Raw genomic sequence first — 26,832 nt, forward strand, 5'->3', positions numbered from 1 at the left:
CCATTCAAAGGCACTTAAATATTTTGTCTTGCCCATTTAGCCTCTGAATGGCAAACATACACAATCCACGTTTCAACAGTCTCAATACTTAAAAATCCTCCTTTAACCAGTTTCTTCCTCTTCATCTATACTGATTGAAGTAGATTTAACAAGTGACATCAATAATGGATCATAGCTTTCACCTGGATTCACCTGATCAGTCTTTGTCATGGAAAGAGCAGGTGTTCTTTATGTTTTGTGTAGTCAGTATGTAGTCAGTGTGTAGTCAGTGTGCTGTGGTACTATCTGGACGATATCCTGCTGTTCACCAGCTGATAGACATTATTTATTTAGCCAGAAATGCCTTGAGAATGCAGAGGAATCTTACAGACATACAGCAGCTTACTCTCCAGTGAGGTTGTGTTAGAGAGAGAGATAATTATCTCTGATTTTCTCTGCTGTAATCATGATAATTTGGAGGAAGAAAAAATCTTGGAGGTGGCTTTATATTCTATTGTCTCCCAAGTGGAGGATGAATGAGAGATATTGTCTCTTTCTTGTTTACCTGTTTCCTTGCGGTGGGCAAAGAGATAAAGTAATGAATTTTGACTTGAAGCCTTTGGGCCAGGGCCCCTGCATGCTAATTGGAATCCTATGTAAATGAACGCTTCCTCCTATGCACCTTCCCATGGGCTCGCTCTGTTGGAATACATTTGTTGATATCCCGAATGACGCAAGGGTTGACCCCCCCCCCACCCACCTCTCTTCTCCTGTCTCTTACCATCCCAAGTGACATGCTTTATCATGGCTCTGTGTTCCTGGGGGAAAATGAATCTGCATTGTGAAAACGCGGGCCGTGATTGTGCATACAAATGCATGGCTCTGGGCCGTGAAAATGGAAAATCTGCTGGAGCCTCTTCAGAATGAGAAATGCTGTCGCAGCAGCTGTGCTGGCCTGGATAGAGTACTTTTGGCAAGTGTTAATAAAGCCTGAAGAGGCACTCGCTATCTGTTCCCAGTCCTTTCTTATAGATAGCAGCGGGAATGAGTGGAGAACTATGGGCATCCTCTGCAATGTTGGAGAACACTCCTCATATCTCAGGGAAAGGTTGTGCTGGTTTTCTGTATTTTTCTGTTCTCTGTTGCGTATGTGATTTCAGAAGTATAAACAGGTCATGGCCAGTTCCTTTAGATGGTGTATTTTGGGAAAGTATATCAAAGGATAACCTAAATAAATACAAATGTATATAATACACACTGAGTATACCAAACATTAGGAGCACCTTCCGAATATTGAGTTGCATCCCCCTTTGCCCTCAGAACAGCCTCAATTCATCAGGGCATGGACTCTACAAGGCGTCCAAAGAGTTCCACAAGGATGGTGGCTCATGTTGACTCCAATGCTTCCCACCGTTGTGTCAACCAGCAGCTTACCACCCTGCATACCACTGCTGGCTTGCTTCTGAAGCTAAGCAGGGTTGGTCCTGGTCAGTCCCTGGATGGGAGACCAGATGCTGCTGGAAGTGGTGTTGGAGGGCCAGTACAAGGCACTCTTTCCTCTGGTCTAAAAAAATATCCCAATACCCCAGTGATTGGCGACACTGCCCTGTGTAGGGTGCCATCTTTCGGATGGGATGTTAAACAGGTGTCCTGACTCTCTGAGGTCATTAAAGATCCCATGGCACTTATTGTAAGAGTAGGGGGGTTAACCCTGGTGTCCTGGCTAAATTAACCAATCTGGCCCTCAAAGCATCACAGTCACCTAATTATCCCCTGTTTACAATTGGCTCATTCATCCCCCTCCTGTAACCATTCCCCAGGTTGTTGCTGTAAATGAGAATGTGTTCTCAGTCAACTTACCTGATAAAATAAAAAAAAGTTGGCTGGATGTCTTTTGAGTTGTGAACCATTCTTGATACACACAGGAAACTGGAACAGGAAAAACCCAGCAGCCTTGTTGTTCTTGACACAATCCAGTGTGCCTGGCACCTACTGCCATGCCCTGTTCAATCTTTTGTCTGCCCATTCACCATCTGAATGGCAGACATACACAATCCATGTCTCAAAAGTCTCAAGGCTTAAAAAAATCATTCTTTAACCTGTCTTCTCCTCCTCATCTACACTGATTGAAGTGAATTTAACAAGTGACATCAATAAGGGATCATAGCTTTCACCTGGATTCACCTGGTCAGTCTATGTCATGGAAAGAGCAGGTGTTCTTAATGTTTTGTACACTCCATGTGGAATAGAATGTATCATATTACCCCATTTCTTTGCTGAATTTAAAGAAAATGTGTGCTCCATTTGTGTTGTTCTTTGGCTTTAACGGAAAAATACTCTGCATTTTGGAGTCATGTCTGTATCAAGTCTTATAGTGGCTTTTTGTCAATACAATAGATCCAGTGTATTTTCAACCTCTTGTCATTCCACTCCAGACAACACTGCCAGCATCGTGGCACGGAGGCGTCAGTTCAGCCAGGCGGAGCAGGATCTCTACCAGCTTCCTGTGGTTGTCAGGGACGGGGGGGAGCCCGTCCTGAGCAGCACCTCCACCCTGACCCTCCGAGTGTGTGTCTGCCAGAGAGGAGGTAGCAGCAGTAGCAGCAGTAGCAGCAGCAACAGGGTGAGGACCTGCCAAGTCCCGGCCTTCCTCTCCACAGCTGGCCTGAGCACCGGGGCCTTTATCGCAATTCTGCTTTGCATCATCATCCTGCTGGGTAAGAGACAAGAGAAGTCGAAGGAGGTGGGAGGTAGGGGGCACGTGGAGGAGAGGAGATGGGAGAGAGAAAGAGAGGGAGGGAGAAAGAGAAAGAGAAAGAGAGAGACAGAGACAGTGAGAGAGAGGCGGCTCTATCTTGCCTAGAGGTAGAAATAATGAAAGGCTTCACACCAGCTGAAGGAGTACCTCTGGCTGATTTGTTTCTTGCAGCAGAAGGCCACAAGTCCACTCTCAAATCACTTTGCAGGTCGTTGCCATCAGAGACTCAGGTGTGTGTTTTGAACCTTTAGACTGGTGCAGTGTAATGACATATTGTAAGTTGATGTGGTCTTGTCCCCTCTCCTCTGACATGTCCTGTACTGTAGCCATCGTGGTGCTATTTGTCCTCCTGCGGAGCAAAAAGGGCAAGAAGGAGCCGTTGATCATCTCTGAGGAGGACATCCGGGAGAACGTGGTCACCTACGATGATGAGGGCGGTGGCGAGGAGGATACGGAGGCGTTTGACATTGCAGCGCTGCGGAACCCCGCCGGGGCAGAACAGAGGAGGCTGCGGCGGGAGGTAAGGTCTGGGGAGGAGGGGTGGCTGGTGGCCTGCGGGCCCCAGAGTCCGTCCCTTGTGCTGCTCGACACAGAGGACATGCACCACGTCATCAGACAGAGAGTAGTAGACGCTGACAAGGACACCAGCGGACCGCCCTATGACTCCCTCCAGACGTACGCGTATGAGGGCTGCGGCTCACCCACAGGGTCAGTCAGCTCTCTGGGGCTGGCCCAGGTCCTGCCCCCTGAACTCAGCTACAGGGACCTGGAGGACTGGGAGCCGGAGGGCCACATGCAGGCCAGACTGTTTGGGACAGAACTCTCTGAGACAGAACAGACCATAACCCCCTAATGTAAAACATCTCTCCTCTTCTAACCAGTTTAAGGTTAACCTAGCGATACAAAGCTATTTGAGTTGTACAACTTGTTCCTTTTTTGTGTGGAATTGACTGTCATTTAACACTGGTCTCTGTCAAGTGGAGTGGAGGAAACTATTTAAATATTTTTAGAAAAACAAATCATGGAGTTGGTATAAAAAAAAACTATTTCCCAAGTGTATATTTTTATTGATGAATAAAGTGCAGTGATTTCAGATAAGTGAATTTACGTGCAAGTCTTGTGTCATATTGTATAACGTGTCTGGTCCCACAGGAGTCTCCTTAGTACCGTTGTGGTAAGTATCTTGGTCAGTTTTCATAAAGCAACTCAGAGTTGGAGTGCTGATCTTTGATCACGTCCTCTCTGTCCGTATGATTGTAGCCATTATGATCTAAAAGGCAAAACTGATTCTAGATCAGCACTCCAACTCTGAGATGCTTTATGAATGCGGGCCCTGTTCTTATCGTTATGCTTGCTGACCCCACAGTCTTGAAGTACTACAGTAACCTTCCAAGGTCTTTCAACTCTTTCTTAAGTTAACCAATGTAAATTGGTGCACGAGAAGAAAAACTACATCACAGGAGCAGATAAACTTTTAATTGGGAAACAACACAATTCTATGGATGATAATTGGATCCAAATGCTTTGGTGTACAGCTTTTGATTTTGGAGCTGGGATTTATAAACCAGTTGTGAAACAGTCTTGTTTCCTGCTCAGACTTGATCAATTCCCACGAGAGCCCGGCTCCATAAATAAAGGAACAATAATCCGCTCCTTAATGTCTTTATAATAACAGGCGATGAGGGGAATCTCATTTGAATTACAGACAATATGAATCTATGTTTAACTTTCTGATGATACACATGAAACAGGAAGAATGGTCATCAAGTCAGAGCTCGTCCATTCACTCACACCGTCTCATATATCCCATTGAAGTGTTAACATGTGACTCCCACGTCTGTCACAGTTTTGAATATGACAGTACAGCCATACAGTCCATAACACCATTCCACACCCACCTACAATAATACACATACAATATATGCTGCATTGCAAACATTCTTATTGTGCCACTTATTCACAGCAAGGTAATTAGGGGAGATGTGTGTGTACTTATTCCTTTTTGAAAACAACTGTGACCCCAACATAGATAATCATTTTGTTGCCATAGTGGTGGCGAAATGATGAATAATGCATTACTATATAATTGCATTCTATCAGAGAAGGATGTTTAAAGGCTATGGAGGGTAAATAGCATCTCTGCGGCCACCATCACAAATTTGATTACTTACGTCCCACAAAGGAAAAAGGAAACACACCCAATGAACTGCTATGACAATTTTGTTTTGAAGTTGTCGGATCAGCAGAGCCAATGATAAAGGGAAAATCCTGGTAAGTCCCAGTGAATATATTCAAATATATCCTGTGTCTCAGTGTTATCTGATGCTATATACTCCCTCATCAATTAATGATTGTATTAATTTGGCCATTAAAAATACTGTTACAGCTGTTACAGTTAGAGACTACATTACATGTAGGCTACGTAATAGTTGTCACCGATTGGATGTTGGCGTGTTATCATTCAATATCGAGGAGAAACTAAACAAATACTGTAGCTACATGTAAAAAGCATACCTATGTTTTATTTCAGTATGTCCATCCATCCCAATGAAGATAGTAGAATGAAGCCCCCATACCAGTCATCGACTGTACCCTCTCTCCATAAATCATGAAAGCAGACTGTGTGATTTGGACTTAACAACCAATGCTAATGCTAATCTTAATTAGCATTCAAGATACTGACATTTAGGAAGTGAACATAATTATTGCAGGAAATAATGTACTTTTGCTCTTTTTCATCTTGCACAATTCCATTTGGACTTGAGATCCAGCTTCCCTGCCATTCTACTGCTCTAGTGGCTGTTTCATAAGCTCCAATCAGTATAAAAGTATCCATTATTTTAATAGGCCAACTGTTAAATAATTAATGTAGAAAATAAAATCTAAAGCCAAAACAAATGTTTAGCTTGATAAAGGCGAGGTGTTATAAATCCTATAGAAATTCACTTCTGCATTGAACAGAACTTGTCATTGTTGCCACAAGCTTAAAATAGTCAGGGTTTCTGAGTTTGTTTACCTAGGGGAATGTAGAAATGTATACTGCTTTACAGCACCTGTCACTTTACCTCGCTCTCTCTCATAAGACAAGCTACTGTTGCTCCTGAATCCTGTCTGGCTGGAAAAATATGAAGAATTTCTATCATTTTCTTTCAGACTGCGCTGTACACTGTAGCTACACCCCCTCCTATTGTGCAAAATTGATTAGACATGCTAATAGCTACAAAAGTAGACCGTAAACGAATGCAGAATGTCACATGGCGTTTGATCCCCCTCTGCATAAATAGTTGGGGGAATCAAACAGTGATGAGCTGTTCTACTACACAGACCAGGGCCGGTGTGCTGTAATTTCCCATGCTGCGTTTGACAGCTACAGCGGTGCAGGAGCTAAGGCATAGACATTCTCCATGCTCTGATAGACATGACTGCTGGTATCAGACATAATGAACTACATAATTGGCCATCATTATTGATGGATGAGAGGGAAACACTATCCTTTCTCTGGAGATACAGGGGTGGTCACTGTGTCTTGGGGACTGTTGTGTTTCTCCATCATTTTGTTGAACAACTGACAGAACCACCTGAAAATACATGGTATATTAAGCTGTAAATCATGAAAATGAACATTTATAATTATCATGGCTTTCTATGATCTAATAAGACACACTTACGTGGAATGATTGTGTTCCTAACCGAATACAGTGGTAGAAACTAGGCGGCAGGTAGCCTAGCGGGAGTGTTGGGCCAGTAACTGAAAGGTTGCTGGTTTAACTAGGCGTAAAATCCTTCGATGTGCCCTTGAACAAGGCACTTAACCCTAATTGTTCCTGTTTCGTCTGCTAAATAACTCAAATGTACAAATGCTAAATTAAATAATTGGGTCTGGCCCACCATTCCAGAGAAAATATGTTGCCGTTACATGTTGACTCTGCCATGCCATCAGTCTTCAGCGAGGTAATTCATTTGAGGATTGTTTGTATTCCAACCGTCATACTCAATCTGTGAATTCCATTCATCAACACCCACATTCCTTTCCCCATCATATGGAATACCCTGGGGTGGGCTGTTTGAAGCACAAATGGACCTCATGATCTTGACAAGTTTGACACCGCAGTAAACCTTTGCATAATCCTCACACATCCCTAAGGCACCCTGGCTGAGGAAAACATCTATCGATACCATAAACACCATCTGGGTGGGCAAGATGTTTCTGCTGTATACATATTTTCAATGATCAAAGTAGAATGTACAGAAGTGCAGAAAGGTATACGAGCCACTAAATGTACTATCTGCACAATTTTATCTCACATAATTAAATATTTTTGCAGCAGCGTCATATTAGTGCTATTTCTCACGCTCAACTTCTCCAATGAAGTTATTGCAGATCTAGGCGAGGGCAATAGTTCAAATTATCTGCACATTGTTGATTACAGGGAATCCTTAGGTAGGAGTAGCCTTCTCTGAGGGGGCTTTGGCTCTTTGATATGGAAGCAAGTGCACTGTGCAGGGTTTCCTGGGTGCTTGGCCTGAACACAGACAGACACAGGTGCATCTGGGGGAGGAATCAGAAGGATTACTCTCTGGCTTGTCTCCACACTAGGTGAGAGAGGGAGGGAGGGAGGCACAGGAGCAAGTCACGTGGTTCAGACAGGATGCTGGTGGGGTCTTTGATGGAGACTGACGCTATGACAAGAAGACAGCACCTGCCCAGCCCCAGTCCTGTGTGGCTCAGTTGGTAGAGCATGGCATTTACAACGCCAGGATTGTGGGTTAGCTTCCTGTGGGGGACCAATACGAGCAAATATGAACATTTATGGACTCACTACTGTAAGTTGCTCTGGATGAGAGTGTCTGCAAAATTATTATAAATAAATGTAGAAAAAAAATCAATAATGGAGAGATCACATGGAATACATCACAATAGCAGGCTCAGAGATACATCACAATAGCAGGCTCAGAGATACATCACAATAGCAGGATCAGAGATATATCACAATAGTTGGCTCAGGGATACCTCACAATAGCAGGCTCAGAGATACATCACAATAGCAGGCTCAGGGATATATCACAATAGCAGGCTCAGAGATACATCACAATAGTAGGCTCAGAGATACATCACAATAGTAGGCTCAGAGATACATCACAATAGCAGGCTCAGAGATACATCACAATAGCAGGCTCAGGGATACATCACAAATCATGCTCATGGATACATCACGATAGCAGCCTCAGGGATGCATCACAATAGCAGGCTCAGAGATATGTCACGATAGCAGCCTCAAGGATGCATCACAATAGCAGGCTCATGGATACATCACAATAGCAGCCTCAGGGATGCATCACAATAGCAGGCTCAGAGATACATCACAATAGCAGCCTCAGGAATAGATTACAAATCAGGCTCATGGATACATCACGATAGCAGCCTCAGGGATGCAACACAATAGCAGGCTCAGAGATACATCACAATAGCATCCTCAGGGATGCATCACAATAGCAGGCTCAGAGATACATCACGATAGCAGCCTCAGGGATGCATCACAAAAGCAGCCTCAGGGATGCATCACAATAGCAGCCTCATGGATACATCACGATAGCAGCCTCAGGGATGCATCACAATAGCAGCCTCAGGGATGCATCACAATAGCAGGCTCAGAGATACATCACGATAGCAGCCTCAGGGATACATCACAATAGCAGGCTCAGAGATATATCACAATAGCAGGCTCAGGAGATACATCACAATAGCAGGCTCAGAGATACATCACAATAGCAGGCTCAGAGATACATCACAATAGCAGCCTCAGAGATACATCACAATAGCACGCTCAGAGATACATCACAATAGCAGGCTCAGGGATGCATCACAATAGCAGGCTCAGAGATACATCACAATAGCAGGCTCAGAGATACATCACAATAGCAGGCACAGAGATACATCACAATAGCTGGCTCAGGGATGCATCACAATAGCAGGCTCAGGGATACATCACAATAGCAGGCTCAGAGATAGATCTCAATAGCAGGCTCAGAGATACATCACAATAGCAGGCTCAGAGATGTATCACAATAGCAGGCTCAGAGATATGTCACAATAGCAGGCTCAGAGATATGTCACAATAGCAGGCTCAGAGATAGATCTCAATAGCAGGCTCAGAGATACATCACAATAGCAGGCTCAGAGATAGATCTCAATAGCAGGCTCAGAGATACATCACAATAGCAGGCTCAGAGATACATCACAATAGCAGGCTCAGAGATACATCACAATAGCAGGCTCAGAGATACATCACAATAGCAGGCTCAGAGATACATCACAATAGCAGGCTCAGAGATAGATCTCAATAGCAGGCTCAGAGATACATCACAATAGCAGGCTCAGAGATATATCACAATAGCAGGCTCAGGGATACATCACAATAGCAGGCTCAGAGATACATCACAATAGCAGGCTCAGAGATACATCACAATAGCAGGCTCAGAGATACATCACAATAGCAGGCTCAGAGATACATCTCAATAGCAGGCTCAGGGATACATCACAATAGCAGGCTCAGAGATACATCACAATAGCAGGCTCAGAGATACATCACAATAGTAGGCTCAGGGATACATCACAATAGCAGGCTCAGAGATAGATCTCAATAGCAGGCTCAGAGATACATCACAATAGCAGGCTCAGAGATACATCACAATAGCAGGCTCAAAGATATATCACAATAGCAGGCTCAGAGATACATCACAATAGCAGGCTCAGAGATACATCACAATAGCAGGCTCAGAGATATATCACAATAGCAGGCTCAGAGATATGTCACAATAGCAGGCTCAGAGATACATCACAATAGCAGGCTCAGAGATACATCACAATAGCAGGCTCAGAGATACATCACAATAGCAGGCTCAGAGATATATCACAATAGCAGGCTCAGAGATACATCACAATAGCAGGCTCAGAGATACATCACAATAGCAGGCTCAGGGATACATCACAATAGTAGGCTCAGAGATACATCACAATAGTAGGCTCAGAGATACATCACAATAGCAGGCTCAGAGATACATCACAATAGCAGGCTCAGGGATACATCACAATAGCAGGCTCAGGGATACATCACAATAGCAGGCTCAGAGATACATCACAATAGCAGGCTCAGGGATACATCACAATAGCAGGCTCAGGGATACATCACAATAGCAGGCTCAGAGATACATCACAATAGCAGGCTCAGGGATACATCACAATAGCAGGCTCAGAGATATATCACAATAGCAGGCTCAGAGATATATCACAATAGCAGGCTCAGAGATACATCCCAATAGCAGGCTCAGGGATAGATCTCAATAGCAGGCTCAGAGATATATCACAATAGCAGGCTCAGAGATATAACACAATAGCAGGCTCGGATATTTCAAAGGGTAAAGTAAAATGGTTCTAAACCAGACTACAAATAGCCAAAGGCTAGGTTTCTAACATGGGATGTTGTCTATCTGATACAAATCTTAACGCTTTGTTTGGATATTGCCTGGAAAGATTGATGATACCTGTACCTTTGACTGATATGAGCTCATTGATATCAGGCTGTACACACTACTAGCTAGACACTAGCATTTCGCTGCACCTGCGATAACATCTGCAAATCTGTGTATTCGACCAATAAACTTTGATTATGATTTGAGTTCTGCCTGTACGTAGTTTACACAGACAGCTCCAGTCTAAACATTGTATAAACAGAAAATAACAAGCATCAATTATCTTTTAATACAGGATTATAGTGGCTCTCTGCTAATACCTAAACTAAAAGGTCCATTGCCATTCTCAGCCTATTGTATGTCTGACACAAAAGAAGATGGGAGGTAAAGAGAAGGAGACAAAAATCATTATTTTAGTTTTGTGCGAAATCCAAAAATGTGATTCAAACAGCCTTCAAAGGATTCCAGATTTTGTTTTCATTCCAACCCCTGGGATTTTTTACCATGTACATACCTCAGTGAAGTCAAGGACAAATACCAGAATGGCTCTGGAAACTGAGCGGCAACAACTTCAAAGAGAAATGTCTAAGGAATCGATGGGGAACGGAAGGATGCAATGCAATGAAGCAACGTAATTGATCTCATTATCATGAAAGTGTTGTAGTTTACTCTCTCTCTCTCTCTCTCTCTCTCTCTCTCTCTCTGTCTCTCTCTCTCTCTCTCTGTCTCTCTCTGTCTCTCTGTTTCTCTCTCTCTCTCTCTCTCTCTCTCTCTCTCTCTCTCTCTCTCTCTCTCTCTGTCTCTCTCTCTCTCTCTGCCTCTCTGTCTCTCTCTCTGTCTCTCTGTCTCTCGCTCTCTCTTCACTACTGTAACATCCTGAAAGTTGATGAAAGCAACCTAGACTTTACTAAATCAATTCTGACAGGTGGTGCAGTAAGTGTATAAAATGTTGCTATCTTTTGCTATCTTTACACATTTTTCCCCCTGTTGTCTCTTATGTCTAAGGAGGACTGATGGGTCTCCTAAGGGAACAAGAGAGGTCTGAATCGATATCAGAAGGAAACCAAATGATGAACTACACTAACTGCACTAAGAAGAATTTAGCTGGGATATCTTGAGTGCTGGGAAAAGAAAAATCCATAACAAGTTCTTAATTATGGAGGGTAATGGAAAGTATTGGATTGACATTTCAGAGAGTGGACCACTTTTGTACATGATTAACATTTCGCCAGAAAAGAAAAAAAAGCGGTTCCATTAGTATGAACAATTTCATCCTTGACTGTATCAAATGCACATCAGGGGGGCTTCCAAATGCCAGTTGTTCTATTGGAGCCTGCCATGACCACCTACAATGTCTCCACGGGAAACCTGGAGACGCTGAAAGAACACTATATGGAGCGATCGTCACATTAAAAGTCTCAGACGCTTAACTCTTGTAGCCTATGTGCTTTCATGTTCCACTTAGGATATTTTTGATTGCATGTCTTTAAAGGAAATGGTATAAGTAGATGCACTTATACACTCTGAAGCAACAGTCCAAAGTGTATAATGGCAATGTGTAAATGAAGTGCCTGAATTTTATACAGTGAGCAGTTTTGTTGTGACTTCATTATTGACTGATCGGATCCAGCAGTACTCTGCAACACTGTTTAGGCTACTATGCAGTCTTGCATTGCCTGCTCCTCCTCTGCTTCTTACAGTAACCTGCATGTAGGTTGTGCTAAGATACTGCAGGGTGTAGGTATTGTTTGATACTGCATTAAATACATTCAATGCATTAAATACTGCAGAGAGAACCAGCTTCCAAGTGCTAAGCACAGGAGGTGTCTGCGTTGCACTGGGCCACGCATGCTGCTGTGCTGTAGCAGACTGCAAGGCGGTGTGTTTTAATTCCCTTCACTGATCAATAGAAATACTTACACTTTCACAGATGAGATGAGCAGTTAGGCTCCACAGGGGACTACCCGGATCCATTGCTTTGCATACAAATGCTGTCCACTCTGGCATCCACACTGACTGTGTAGGGGCAGTATCATGGAATCATTCAGACGTTATTTCATAAGGTTAAGAGGTGGAAAGAATGTAAATTCACGAAACCTCATTATGATGTTATGATCTTACACTTTCAACATAACCAACTTTCACAAGAAACATTTGAATAAATCCACAATATGCCCATAGCAGAGAGAATATAGCCTGAGGATTTGATGGATGGGTGTAGTGCAGATATTGGATAGCCTAAGTTCACTGTTGACTGCACCATTTCTTCCTCTAATTTAATATTCTCTTTCTGACACCCCACATCTGACCCACCTTCCGTGACTTGCTTTTTTTATCCATGATACATTTAGGATGAAGTCCTGATAACTGTGATTAACTTTTAAGCATGTCTCAGTTACATTTTAATTACTTTCAGTATGTGCTCAGACAGAAGCTCCATTAGGCCTCATGTAGGCATAATTAAATTCCATGGCAGATTCTGCGATTGGGAAATGAGAGTGAGACTATCATCACGCTCAGCTATCTGTCTCAATGCTAATGACTAATTATTGGGCCCCCACTAGCCCTAAAGGACGACTGAAGAAAGTTTCACATCAGGGTTATTTCCTGGTGGCAAAGTCATATTACTAGTGGGGTTCTGTGTGGTGTGTAGTGACACCGAATGCCTGCAGATTTTGGAGCAAGGCAGTTTTTCACCCCAACTGAACGTCTGGGATTTGAATTGGATTATATTATACAGATAATCAGAGGCTAAATGTAAAAGTTCCCTCATCAAACATAAAACCCAAAGTGTTCTTTTAAACTTTTTATTTTCTAATGTGAACTAACCTAGCAGGAGGAAAATATAAACTTCCACTATGTTGAATTTGTCTCGGATAGCTGCTATGTCAGTAAAAATACATGACATCTAGTTACAGTTACACTGTACAGTGCACCATCTTGGAGTTTGTGTCAGCTTGCTGTAGTAGGGCAATCAAAAATAACGGACTACCCGACGTACTGAGCATATGGGATATGGTAAAAGGCATTGGGGGTTGGTGGTATGTCTATGTTCAAACGTTAGGCAGTCTCTTCCAGAATGGTAAATATTGAACGTGTGGTTAAAGAATGTAGAGAGAGAGGTGGATGTAAAACATGCATCACAGCAGTATTGTTCCCTTTGTTCCCACAGCAGGTGACATCCCCAAGGGAACTACAGCCTCTTTTTGAGGGTTCCTACCAGGGTTGGGGTCAATTCCATTTCAATTCCAGTCAATTCATGGCCAAAAGTTTTGAGAATTACACAAATATTAATTTTCACAAAGTCTGCTGCCTCAGTTTGTATGATGGCAATTTGCATATACTCCAGAATGGTATGAAGAGTGATCAGATGAATTGCAATTAATTGCAAAGTCCCTCTTTGCCATGCAAATTAACTGAATCCCCCAAAATAATTTCCACTGCAATTCAGCCCTGCCACAAAAGGATCAGCTGACATAATGTCAGTGATTCTCTCGTTAACACAGGTGTGAGTGTTGACGAGGACAAGGCTGGAGATCACTCTGTCATGCTGATTGAGTTAGAATAACAGACTTGAAGCTTCAAAAGGAGGGTGGTGCTTGGAATCATTGGCAAGGCTTCACAGGCAAGGATATTGCTGCCAGTAAGATTGCACCTAAATCAACCATTTATCGGCTCATCAAGAATTTCAAGGAGAGCGGTTCAATTGTTGTGAAGAAGGCTTCAGGGTGCCCAAGAAAGTCCAGCAAGCAAAGAAGCCACTTCTCTCCAGGAAAAACATCAGAGACAGACTGATATTCAGCAAAAGGTACATGGATTGGACTGCTGAGGACTGGGCTAAAGTCATTTTCTCTGATGAATCCCCTTTCCGATTGTTTGGGGCATCCGGAAAAAAGCTTGTCTGGAGAAGACAAGGTGAGCGCTACCATCAGTCCTGTGTCATGCCAACAGTAAAGCATCCTGAAACCATTCATGTGTGGGGTTGCTTCTCAGCCAAGGGAGTGGGCTCACTCACAATGTTGCCTAAGAACACATCCATGAAAAAATAATGGTACCAACACATCCTCTGAGAGCAACTTCTCCCAACCATCCAGGAACAGTGACGAACAATGCCGTTTCCAGTATGATGGAGCACCTCTGACAATATGTATCTATTTCTAATATCTAGAGTCCCATAGGGCGGTGCACAATTGTCCCAGTGTTGCCTGGCTCATTGGCCTGGGGCTTTACTTGGCTCATTGCGCTCTAGAGACTCCTTGTGGAGGAAAGGCTCACTTCAGTCATCAGTTGAACTGTGTTTTCTCTGGGTCATTGGTGAAGCTGGCTTCCGGATTCAGCGGGCGGGTGTTAAGAAGCACGGTTTGGCGTGTCATGTTGCGGGGGAAGCATGTCATGTTTCGGAGGATGCATGACTCGACCTTCGCCTCTCCCAAGCCTGCTGAGGAGTTTCAGCGATGACACAAGATTGTAATTGTAACCGGATATCATGGAATTGGGGAGAAAAAATAAAAAATGTAATAAGAAATTCCAATTATCTTCAATGAGGAACATGTGGAATTGGAATTTTGTTTACTTTCTGAATTGACAGGAATATAAATTGAAGCGACCCCAACCCAAGGGTTCACCTTGTCATCTGCATAGTGGTCAGGGTGCTTATGAAGGTTTAACTGAGGACGCATGAATACTACTTGGTACTTCAATGAAGAACAGAATTGTCTGTTGTTTGTAGAAATTCCCTTGCGGTTTCGTGGTCTTAGCTTTACCTTTTTTATTTTGTGGAAATACTGTAATACACCACCAGCATACCACAATGACTGAGCATACATAAAAGTGGAACTTTATCAAAGGCATTGTCCAGAATCCTTTTAGCACATTGAAGTAACCATTTATTCAACCTGTTAAAGAAAGACATTCAGGAAGCTGCCACCAGACAGACATGTTAAAAGCAGTACACTTGTGTCACAATTATACAGAAACGCTCAGTCTAAAGACGTCACTGGAGGATTGTACTGATGTTCAAGTGTTGTGTTAAATCCCAACACCTGATTCAATCTCCACAATGGATCAGCAGAGCTTGTTCAGTCTGCCTCCCAAATCCCTCTGAATACTAAACCTTATCTACCTCCACCAGCAGGCCACCACACTGTGTTCTCAGGGTGGCTCAGAGCAAGAGGAGACAGGTTTGCAATACATGGAACATAGACAACAGATCGGAATATTGTATATTGCATTTGTGTAATACTATATTGTGTGATTCATCCAAGTGGTTTTATGTGTAATCAATCAGAAACTGAAATGAGTTTTCAAATATTGTGTAAAACTAAACGATGACTTGCATGACAAATTCTCTGAAATATTTTTTCGATTTTAAAACATGATCCCCATTGAGTTGTGCCACTCTGCTAAATCAATCAATCTGTCTCTCACATTACAATCTCTTCGTGACACAGACTGTCACCAACACCAAAAATGTACTATACAAATATTTTTTTCCACAAAGCATCTCAGAGTAGGAGAGCTGATCTAGAATCAGTTTAGCCTTTTAGGTCATAGTAAATAAGATGATATGGACAGATCCTATATCAGCACTCCTACTCTGAAACGGTTTGTGGATATGAGCCATGGTCTCACCTGCTCTACATACTTAGGCAGAAAGACTCCACCATCTAGTGTATGATTGTAGCAACTGCATATGAGTGGCATGCCTCTGTAGCACTGTGCAAGGCTCATATACTATGTGACGATGGTTGGGTGTGGGATTTCCTATTGGCAGTGATCTGTTGGAAATCATGTTCTACCCCTTACATTTTACAAATTAGTGATTTTTACAGCAAACCAGAGAATCCAAAGCCGATCTATGGACACTGTTTTTGACCCTGCTCTCACACTCTGCAAGCAGGACTATCTGAGCATGCCTGTGTCTGAAGTGTCAAGATTTCACCCAGATCATACCATCACACCACTGACGGGGAGAACACACAGACAAATCAGTGAGCGGCAGGCCTAGAGGCCAAAGGTGTCCCTCTCAGCTCAGATCATGTTTCACTTTTTGTCTCCTGCCTAGTAATTATAATCCATCAACCATGAAATTGACAATTGTGGGAATATAGTCTCCCTGTGAGGTATAGGGCAGATTGCCAGTTCTTTCATTCCACTCTAGTACAATAGAGCGCTTGCACACTGTGTGGCTAATCGGTCTAAATCAATCAAAAGATATGAGTGGGTGAATACATTAAAATCGATGAATTATTGAATTATGAACACATTTAGAATAACATTACTACATGAAACAATATGTTATGATACAAATATGTTGCTTGTTATTTGGCCTATACAATAACTTCAATAAGCAGGTACAAGAACAATACATGTCTGAATTCAAAAACATAAGTGTAATTGTATCATTATGACAATGTGCATACATACTGAACAAAAATATAAACGCAACATGTAAAGTGTTTCATGAGCTGAAATAAATGATCCAAGAAATGTTCCATATGCACAACAAGCTTATTTCTCTCAAATTTTGTGAACAAATTTGTTTACATCCCTGTTAGTGAGCATTTCTCCTCTGCCAAGATAATCCATCCATCTGACAGGTGCGGCATATCAAGAAGCTGATTTAACAGCTGGGGACAATAAAAGGCCACTCTAGAATGTGTTAATCTAAATAGTCCGGTGGCCATATGATTAATTGTACAGCAGCCTTATGGCTTGGGGGTAGAAGTTGTTAAGGAGCCCTTTGGTCCTAGACTTGGCTCTCCGGTACCACTTTCCATGCGGTAGCAGAGAAAATAGTCTATGACTTGGGTGACTGGAGTGTCTGACCATTTTTGGGGCTTTCCTCTGACACCGCCTATTATATACTGTAGGTCCTGGATGCAGGAAGCTTGGCCCCAGTGATGTACTGGGCCTTACAGACTACCCTCTGTTGCGCCTTACGGTCAGATGCCAAGAAGTTGCCATACCAGGATGCTCTCGATTGTGCAGCTGTAGAAGTTTTTGGTAGTCTGGGGACCCATGCCAAATCTTTTCAGTCTCCTGAGGGGGAAAGATGTTGTCATGCCCTCTTAACCACTGTCTTGGTGTGTTTGGACCATTTGGTGGTGATGTGGACATCAAGGAACGTGAAACTCTCGACCTGCTCAGATACAGCCCCTTTTAATGGGGGCCAGTTCAGCCAACTTTTTCCTGTAGTCCACAATCAGCTCCTTTGTCTTGCTCACATTGATGGAGAGGTTGTTGTCCTGGCACCACACTGCCAGATCTCTGACCTCCTCGCTATAGGCTGTCTCATCGTTGTCAGTGTTCAGGCCTACCACTGTTGTGTCATCAGCAAACTTAATGATGGTGTTGGATTCGTGTTTGGCCACGCAGTCGTGGGTGAACAGGGAGTACAGGAGAGGACTAAGTACATACCCCTGAGGGGCCCCAGTGTTGAGGATCAGCGTGGCAGACGTGTTGTTACCTACCCTTACCACCTGGGCGCGGCCCGTCAGGAAGTCCAGGATCCAGTTGCAGAGGGAGGTGTTTAGTCCCAGGGTCCTTAGCTTAGTCATGAGCTTTGTGGGAACTATGGTGTTGAACGCTGAGCTGTAGTCAATGAACAGCATTCTCACATAGGTGTTCCTTTTGTCCAGGTGGGAAAGGGCAGTGTGGGGTGCGATTGAGATTGTGTCATCTGTGGATCTGTTGGGGCGATATGCAAATTGGAGTGGGTCTAGGGTTTCTGGGAGGATGCTGTTGATGTGAGCCATGACCAGCCATTCAAAGCATGGCTACCGACGTGAGTGCAACGGGGCGGTAGTCGTTTAGACAGGTTGCCTTCGCTTCCTTGGGCAAAGGGACTATGGTGGTCTGCTTGCTACATGTAGGTACTACAGACTCGGTCAGGGAGAGGTTGAAAATATCAGTGAAGACACTTACCACTTGATCCGCACATGCTTTGAGTACATGTCCTGGTAATCCATCTGGCCTTGCGGCTTTGTAAATGTTGACCTGTTTAAAGGTCTAATTCACATTGGCTACCGAGAGCGTTATCACACAGTAATACAAAATAGCTGGTGCTCTCATGCATGCTTCAGTGTTGCTTGCCTCCAAGCGAGCATAAAAGGGATTTAGCTCATCTGGTAGGCTCGTGTCACTGGGCAGCTCGCATCTGGGTTTCCCTTTGTAGTCCGTAATAGTTTTCAAGCTCTGCCACATCCGCCAAGAATCAGAGCCGGTGTAGTAGGATTCAATCTTAATCCTGTATTGACACTTTGCTTGTTTGATGGTTCGTCTGAGTGCATAGCGGGATTTCTTATAAGAGTGCGGATTAGTGTCCCGCTCCTTGAAATCGACAGCTATAGCCTTTAGCTCAATGCGGATGTTGCCTGTAATCCATGGCTTCTGGTTGGGATACGTACGCACGGTCACTGTTGGGACGACGTCGTTGATGCACATATTGATGAAGCCAATGAATGAGGTGGTATACTCCTCAATGCCATTGGATGAATCCCTGAACTTATTCCAGTCTGTGCTAGCAAAATGGTCCTGTAGCGTAGCATCCGGGTCATCTGACCACTTCTGTAATGAGCGTTTCACTTATCCAATGTCATTTTAGAGGACTTGGCAGTACAGTACAGACCATGTGTAACCACGCCAGCCCAGGAACTCCACTTCTGGCCCAACTGCGGGATTGTGTGAGACCAGCCACCCGGACAGCTGACAAAATCGAAGAATTTCTGCACAAACTGTCATAAGTCGTCTCTGGGAAGCTCTTCTGCTTCAATGTCGTCCTACCCAGGGTCTTGACCTGACTGCAGTTTGGCATCACAACCAACTTCAGTGCTAAAATGCTCACCTTCGATGGTCACTGGAATGCGGGAGAAGTGTGCTTTTCACAACTTCAGCTGTACCGGGCAGATGGCAGTGTGTGTGGCGTCGTGTGTTATGGTATGAGCAGGCATAAGCTACAGTTTGGGATGCTCTGGGTCGACGTGTACAACAGCGAGTTCCAGTTCCAGCCAATATCCAGCAACTTGGGAAACAGGCCACAAATTCCACAGGCCACAACCAACAGCCAGATCAACTTTATGTGTCGCGCTGCATGAGGCAAATAGTGGGTTCACCAAATACTAACTGGTTTTCTGACCTATGCCCCTACTTTTGTTTTGGTATCTGTGACCAACATACAGTATGCATATCATATGTGTATCCAGTCATGTGAAATCCATAGATTAGGGCCTAATGAATTCATTTCAATTGACTGATTTCCTCATATGAACTGAAAACTCTGAGTTCTGCTGAGTTAATTTGTTGAAATTGTTGCATGTTGCGTTTATATTTTTGTTCAGCGTAACACTTCAGGCTGTGTGTGGAGAAATAAAATACATCTCATGTTGTTGTGGAACAGAGTTCTGGCATCCTGCTTCCTATTCCACAGAATTGTCATAAGTAGGACCAAGAGTTTTCTCCTCACCATGAAATCTCTTCAGGAAAAACTCCCTTTACCTGCAGAAAACCAAACTGTGTTGTCAGAATTGAACCACAAGAGGACAATAGAGGGTTTCATGATGATTTCTAAACGCTCATGAAACCAGTGCGCAAAGTAGCCACAAGATGAGGACATTAGATACAATAAAAAGGAACAATCAAATTGGTGACTAAGTCCAAAACGTTTGGCAGCGTTAGACTAATGTAGTGTCAAACAAGAGTATACATTAAAATATGCAGTTTTAGATTTTGATACCATCATCCATGGCCTCAACACATGGGAGAATCAGGTGTATGATCAAACCATCTTCATCTCACAGTTTTGGACTGAATTGTAGGCAGGTCGTTCTTGAATTGTTGTGGCATTTGCATTCCTTGACTTTGCAACCATGAAACACACACTAAAATGACAAATAGTTAAATATCATACATGTTTTTGTTTATATCGAATTCTTTATCAATCACAAAACATAATGCAAGTCCTTTTGTAATGCAAAACTTTGTTTATACATTGTTTTAAGTACAGATGTACTTCATTTGAAATGTTGTTGCTGAGAATTTTCCTTCACTGCAGGAAATGCAGATGAGCTTCATGATTTATATATATATATAAATTCACTGAAAACCTTTTCCACATTTTGTTACATTACAGCTTTATTCTAAAATGGATTACATTTTTTTAAAATCCTCATCAATCTACTTATAATACCCTACAATGACAAAGCGAAAACAGGTATTTGAAGACATTTTTGCATATGTATACATTTAAAAAAAAAAAACAGAAATACCTTGTTTACATAAGTATTCAGACCTTTTGATATGAGACTTGAAATTGAGCTCAGGTGCATCCTGTTCCCATCGATCATCACTGAGATTGTTCTACAACCTGATTGGAGTCCACCTGTGGTAAATTCAGTTGATTGGACATGATTTAGAAAGGCACATACCTGTCAATATAAGGTCCCACAGTTGACAGTGCATGTCAGAGCAAAAACCAAACCATGAAGTCGAAGGAATTGTCTGTAGAGCTCCGAGACAAGATTGTGTCCAGGCACTGGGGAAGGGTACCAAAAAATGTTTGCAGCATTGAATGTCCCAAAGAACACAGTGGCCTCCATCATTCTTAAATGGATGAAATTTGGAACTGCCAAGACTCTTCCTAGAGTTGGCCGCCCGGGCCAAACTGAGCAATCGGGGGAGAAGGGCTTTGGTCAAGGAGTTGACCAAGAACCTGATGGTCAGAGTTCCTCTGTGGAGATGGGAGAACCTTACAGAAGGAGAACCATCTCTGCAGCCCTCCACCTATCAGACCTTTATGGTAGAGTGGCCAGACCTAAGTCACTCGCTTGGAGTTTGCCATTAGACACCTAAAGGACTCTTATACCATGAGAAACAAGATTCTCTGGTCTGATGAAACCAAGATTGAACTCTTTGGCCTGAATGCCAAGCATCACTTCTGGAGGTAACCTGGTACCATCCCTACGGTGAAGCATGGTGGTGGAAGACTAGTCAGGATCGTGGCAGAGATGAACGGAGCAGAGTACAGAGAGATCCTTGATGAAAACCTGCTCCACAGAGAAGGTTCACCTTCCAACAGGACAACAACCCTAAGCACACAGCCAAGACAATGCAGGAGTGGCTTCGGGACAAGTCTATGACTGTCCATGAGTGGCCCAGCCAGAGCCCGGACTTGAACCCAAATGAACATCGCTGGAGAGACCTGAAAAGAGCTGTGCAGCAACACTCCCCATCCAACCTGACAGAGCTTGTGAGGATCTGCAGAGAAGAAAGGGAGAAACTCCCCAAATAGATGTGTGCCAAGCTTGTAGCGTCATACCCAAGAAGATTTGAGGTTGTAATCACTGCCAAAGGTGCTTCAACAAAGTACTGAGTAAAGGAAATTAATACTTATGTAAAAGTGATATTTACGTTTTTATATTTTATAAATTTGCAAACATTTGTAAAATCCTGTTTTTGTTTTGTCATTATGGGGTATTGTGTGTAGATTGATGAGGGGGGAAAACTATTTAATATATTTTAGAATAAGGCTGTAACCTACTGTACCAAAATGTGGAAAAAGTCAAGGGGTCTGAATACTTTCTGAATCCACTGTATGTTGTAAAAACAAAGAAGGCTATTTAAATAAATACAAATGTTCTAGCATAATGTGTGACCCTCAGTTTTATGGCTTTGGTGTTATCACATTGAAAATCACTGATTACAAAGATATACAATGACCTAGAACATTCTCTGCAGTGGCAACCTGTTATCGGGGTAGGGGTCTACATTAAAGAAAATAGTTAGCCAATAATTTAGTATGTCATCATTTTAGTATGTCGTCAATTTGAAGATTCCATTGATAATTTGTTGAGTCTTAAATCCAATGTGTAAATTGGTCCTAATTGATTTAATGAAGGGAAATAACATTGTGAGCAAATTATTAATAATCACTTTAGTAAAATATTCTTAAATGGTTGACTACCTTAGATTTGAACATCAGTTCCCTCCATTTGAGAAAATCCTGAAATAGTGGTTTAAGAACAATGTGGCATGTAAATGTAAAATTATGCATTGGTTTATTTGAAGACTGCTCTCACCTTAAAGTCTGGCATCTTGTGATATCTTAACCTGTTTGTATTTCTGCACCTGATTATCATAATGTCAATATTAGTACTGTACACATTTCAGTGAGGTTATTTTTTCTTTATCTTGACGTGACCTTTCCTCGTGATATTGTACCATAGACATACTCTAATCTTATTGTGCGATACGTGGCATAGCCTATATATTTGAAGAGATTCATTCCAAAATGCTCTGTGTCAATTTTCTGAAATGTTGGTAAATTAACTTTAATTGTTTAAAGAAAGTATGTGTTTTTTCACTATCTGCTGCGGCAGGGTAGGGGGCGGCAGGGTAGCCTAGTGGTTAGAGCGTTGGACTGGTAACCGGAAGGTTGCAAATTCAAATCCCCGAGCTGACAAGGTACAATTCTGTCGTTCTGCCCCTGAACAGGCAGTTAACCCACTGTTCCTAGGCCGTCATTGAAAATAAGAATTTGTTCTTAACTGACTTGCCTAGTTAAATAAAGGTTAAAAAATATATCTATAATAATCATGGTATGGGGTTGTTAAATATGTTTGTTTGAAACATGTCACTTGATGGTTTCATTTCAGAGAGTCAAATAATCATGTTTTTTGCTAAATGCTACATATCCACATCTCTCTCAGAGAAATAAGTAGTAGTGCCAGGTATTACACTATCATCTGGTGAACAGCAGGAAATCATCCAGATAGTACCACAGCACACGGACTACACACTGACTACATACTGACTACACAAAACATTAAGAACACCTGCTCTTTCCATGACAAAGACTGATCAGGTGAATACAGGTGAAAGCTATGATCCCTTATTGATGTTACTTGTTAAATCTACTTCAATCAGCATAGATGAAGGGAAGGAGACAGGTTAAAGAAGGATTTTCCTGAGACAATTGAGGCATGTATTGCCAATGTGTGCCACTCAGAAAGTGAATGGGCAAGACAAAAGATTAAAGTGCCTTTGAACAGGGTATGGTAGTAGGTGCCAGGCGCACCGGTTTGTATGGGTCAAGAACTGCAACGCTGCTGGTTTTTTCATGCTCAACTGTGTCCCGTGTGTATCAAGAATGGTCCACCACCCAAAGGACATTCAGCCAACTTGACACAACTGTGGGAAGCATAAGAGTCAACTTGCAACACCTTGTAGAGTCCATGCCCCCCAACGAATTGAGGCTGTTCTGAGGGTAAAAGGGGGTGCAACTCAATATTAGGAAGGTGTTCCTTATGTTTTGTACACTCAGTGTATAGAATTTTGCAAGAAAACACATTTTCATACACATCTAAAATCTATGAATAAAAAATCTAAGAACACTAATATTTTACACATACATGAAGGTATGCATAAGCAATCATTTCTGATGAAAAAACAAATGTGAAAAATGTGTGGATACAGCGTGTTGGAAATAAACTTTTCTTTTACCGGTGGTGCATAATTAGTATTCAAGAAACATGAATATTGTATGATGTATAACACACTTCATAGATCTTGGTATTGACTTTTCTCTTCAAGTGATTATACTAATTGCAGAATCACTCAAGTAGCGTGTAGATCGGAGTCTAACATGGTCCTGCAAATGCCGTGTTGGTGTTGCTAAGCAATGGGGAGGCCACATCTGTGTGAATAATGCATTCTGCTCCTATTCATATTGTGATTGCTCAGTTAGAAATGTACTGTAGCAACAGTCTTCGCACAATTTACAAGGGAAAGAGCACTGTCTGGGGAAGGACACAGAGTCCAGTCCTACACTACCATTCAAAGGTTTGGGGTCACTTAGAAATGTCCTTGATTTTGAAAGAAAAGCACATTTTTGGTCCATTAAAATAACATCAATTGATAATAAATACAGTGTAGACATTGTTAATGTTTTAAATGAGTATTGTAGCTGGAAACGGCAGATTTTTTATGGAATATCTAAACATCACACAGAGGCCCATTATCAGCAACCATCACTCCTGTGTTCCAATGGCACATTGTGTTAGCTAATCCAAGTTTATCATTTCAAAAGGCTAATTGATCATTAGAAAACCGTTTTGCAATTATGTTAGCACAGCTGAAAACTGATGGTCTGATTAAAGAAGCAATAAAACAGGCCTTCTTTAGACGAGTTGAGTATCTGGAGCATCAGCATTTGTGTGTTTGATTTCAGGCTCAAAGGGGCCAGAAACAAAGAACTTTCCTCTGAAACTTGTCAGTCTATTCTTGTTCTGTGAAATGAAGGATATTCCATGTGAGAAATTGCCAAGAAACTGAAGATCTCGTACAATGCTGTGTACTACTCCCTTCACAGAACAGCGCAAACTGGCACTAACCAGAATAGAAAGAGGAGTGGGAGGCCCCGGTGCACAACTGAGCAAGAGGACAAGTACATTAGTCTCTAGTTTGAGAAACAGACCCCTCACAAGTCCTCAACTGGCAGCTTCATTAAATAGTACCCACAAAACACCAGTCTCAACATCAACAGTGAAGAGGCGACTCCGGGAAGCTGGCCTTCTAGGCAGAGTCCTCTGTCCAGCGTCTGTGTTCTTTTGCCCATCTTAATCTTTTTTTTTATTGGCCAGTCTGAGATATGGCTTTTTCTTTGCAACTCTGCCTAGAAGGCCAGCATCCTGGAGTCACCTCTTCACTGTTGATGTTGAGACTGGTGTTTTGCGGGTAACATGCCATTGGAACACAGGAGTGATGGATGCTGATAATGGACCTCTGTACACCTACAGTGGGGCAAAAAAGTATTTAGTCACCAATTGTGCAAGTTCTCCCACTTAAAAAGATGAGAGAGGCCTGTAATTTTCATCATAGGTACACTTCAACTATGACAGACAAAGTGAGAAAAAAAATCCAGAAAATCACATTGTAGGATTTTTTATGGATTTATTTTCAAATTATGGTGGAAAATAAGTATTTGGTCACCTACAAACAAGCAAGATTTCTGGCTCTCACAGACCTGTAACTTCTTCTTTAAGAGGCTCCTCTGTCCTCCACTCGTTACCTGTACTAATGGCACCTGTTTGACCTTGTTATCAGTATAAAAGACACCTGTCCACAACCTCAAACAGTCACACTCCAAACTCCACTATGGCCAAGACCAAAGAGCTGTCAAAGGACACCATAAACAAAATTGTAGACCTGCACCAGGCTGGGAAGACTGAATCTGCAATAGGTAAGCAGCTTGGTTTGAAGAAATCAACTGTGGGAGCAATTATTAGGAAATGGAAGACATACAAGACCACTGATAATCTCCCTCTATCTGGGGCTCCACGCAAGATCTCACCCCGTGGGGTCAAAATGATCACAAGAACGGTGAGCAAAAATCCCAGAACCACACGGGGGGGACCTAGTGAATGACCTGCAGAGAGCTGGGACCAAAGTAACAAAGCCTACTAGTAACACACTACGCCGCCAGGGACTCAAATGCTGCAGTGCCAGACGTGTCCCCCTGCTTAAGCCAGTACATGTCCAGGTCCGTCTGAAGTTTGCTAGAGAGCATTTGGATGATCCAGAAGAAGATTGGGAGAATGTCATATGGTCAGATGAAACCAAAATATAACTTTTTGGTAAAAACTCAACTCGTCGTGTTTGGAGGACAAAGAAGGCTGAGTTGCATCCAAAGAACACCATACCTACTGTGAAGCATGGGGGTGGAAACATCATGCTTTGGGGCTGTTTTTCTGCAAAGTTGACCAGGACAACTGATCCGTGTAAAGGAAAGAATGAATGGGGCCATGTATCGTGAGATTTTGAGTGAAAACGTCCTTCCATCAGCAAGGGCATTGAAGATGAAACGTGGCTGGGTCTTTCAGAATGACAATGATCCCAAACACACCACCCGGGCAACGAAGGAGTGGCTTCTAAAGAAGAATTTCAAGGTCCTGGAGTGGCCTAGCCAGTCTCCAGATCTCAACCCCATAGAAAATCTTTGGAGGGAGTTGAAAGTTTTTGTTGCCCAATAACAGCCCCAAAACATCACTGCTCTAGAGGAGATCTGCATGGAGGAATGGGCCAAAATACCAGCAACAGTGTGTGAAAACCTTGTGAAGACTTACAGAAAACATTTGACCTCTGTCATTGCCAACAAAGGGTATATAACAAAGTATTGAGATAAACTTTTGTTATTGACCAAATACTTATTTTCCACCATAATTTGCAGATAAATTCATTAAAAATCCTACAATGTGATTTTCTGGATTTTTTTTTTCTCATTTTGTCTGTCATAGTTGAATTGTACCTATGATGAAAATTACAGGGCTCTCTCATCTTTTTAAGTGGGAGAACTTGCACAATTGGTGGCTGACTAAATACTTTTTTGCCCCACTGTATGTAGATATTCCATTAAAAAAATATGCATTTTCCAGCTACAATAGTCATTTACAACATTAACAATGTCTACACTTTATTTATTATTATTATTATTTATTTATTAATAATTTATTTCTGATCGATTTGATGTTATTTTAATGGACTCAAAATTGTGCTTTTCTTTCAAAAACAAGGACATTTCTAAGTGACCCCAAACTTTTGAAAGGTAGTGCATATGTACGTTGATACCTCTT

General features: G+C 42.4%; 1 protein-coding gene across 9 annotated transcripts in view; it reads left to right on the forward strand.

The window, feature by feature from the left end:
* cdh18a (cadherin 18, type 2a) overlaps positions 1-3,841 on the forward strand; it is a 51,083-nt gene extending 47,242 nt beyond the window's left edge. For 7 of the 9 annotated variants that reach the window (XM_090182310.1, XM_090182312.1, XM_090182311.1 and 4 more), the window contains 2 exons: positions 2,415-2,696; positions 3,064-3,841. In XM_090182310.1, the coding sequence (XP_090038436.1) occupies positions 2,415-2,696; positions 3,064-3,590 (809 nt within the window). In that variant the 3' untranslated portion in view covers positions 3,591-3,841. The remainder of the gene's footprint in view (positions 1-2,414; positions 2,697-3,063) is intronic. The other 2 variants (XM_090182317.1, XM_090182316.1) reach the window with 1 other exon arrangement.
* Positions 3,842-26,832: the final 22,991 nt, after the last annotated feature.

This window comes from Oncorhynchus mykiss, chromosome 8 (genome assembly GCF_057628025.1).
Source record: "Oncorhynchus mykiss isolate SJ-2025 chromosome 8, ASM5762802v1, whole genome shotgun sequence".
In the NCBI taxonomy this organism is placed as follows: domain Eukaryota; kingdom Metazoa; phylum Chordata; class Actinopteri; order Salmoniformes; family Salmonidae; genus Oncorhynchus; species Oncorhynchus mykiss.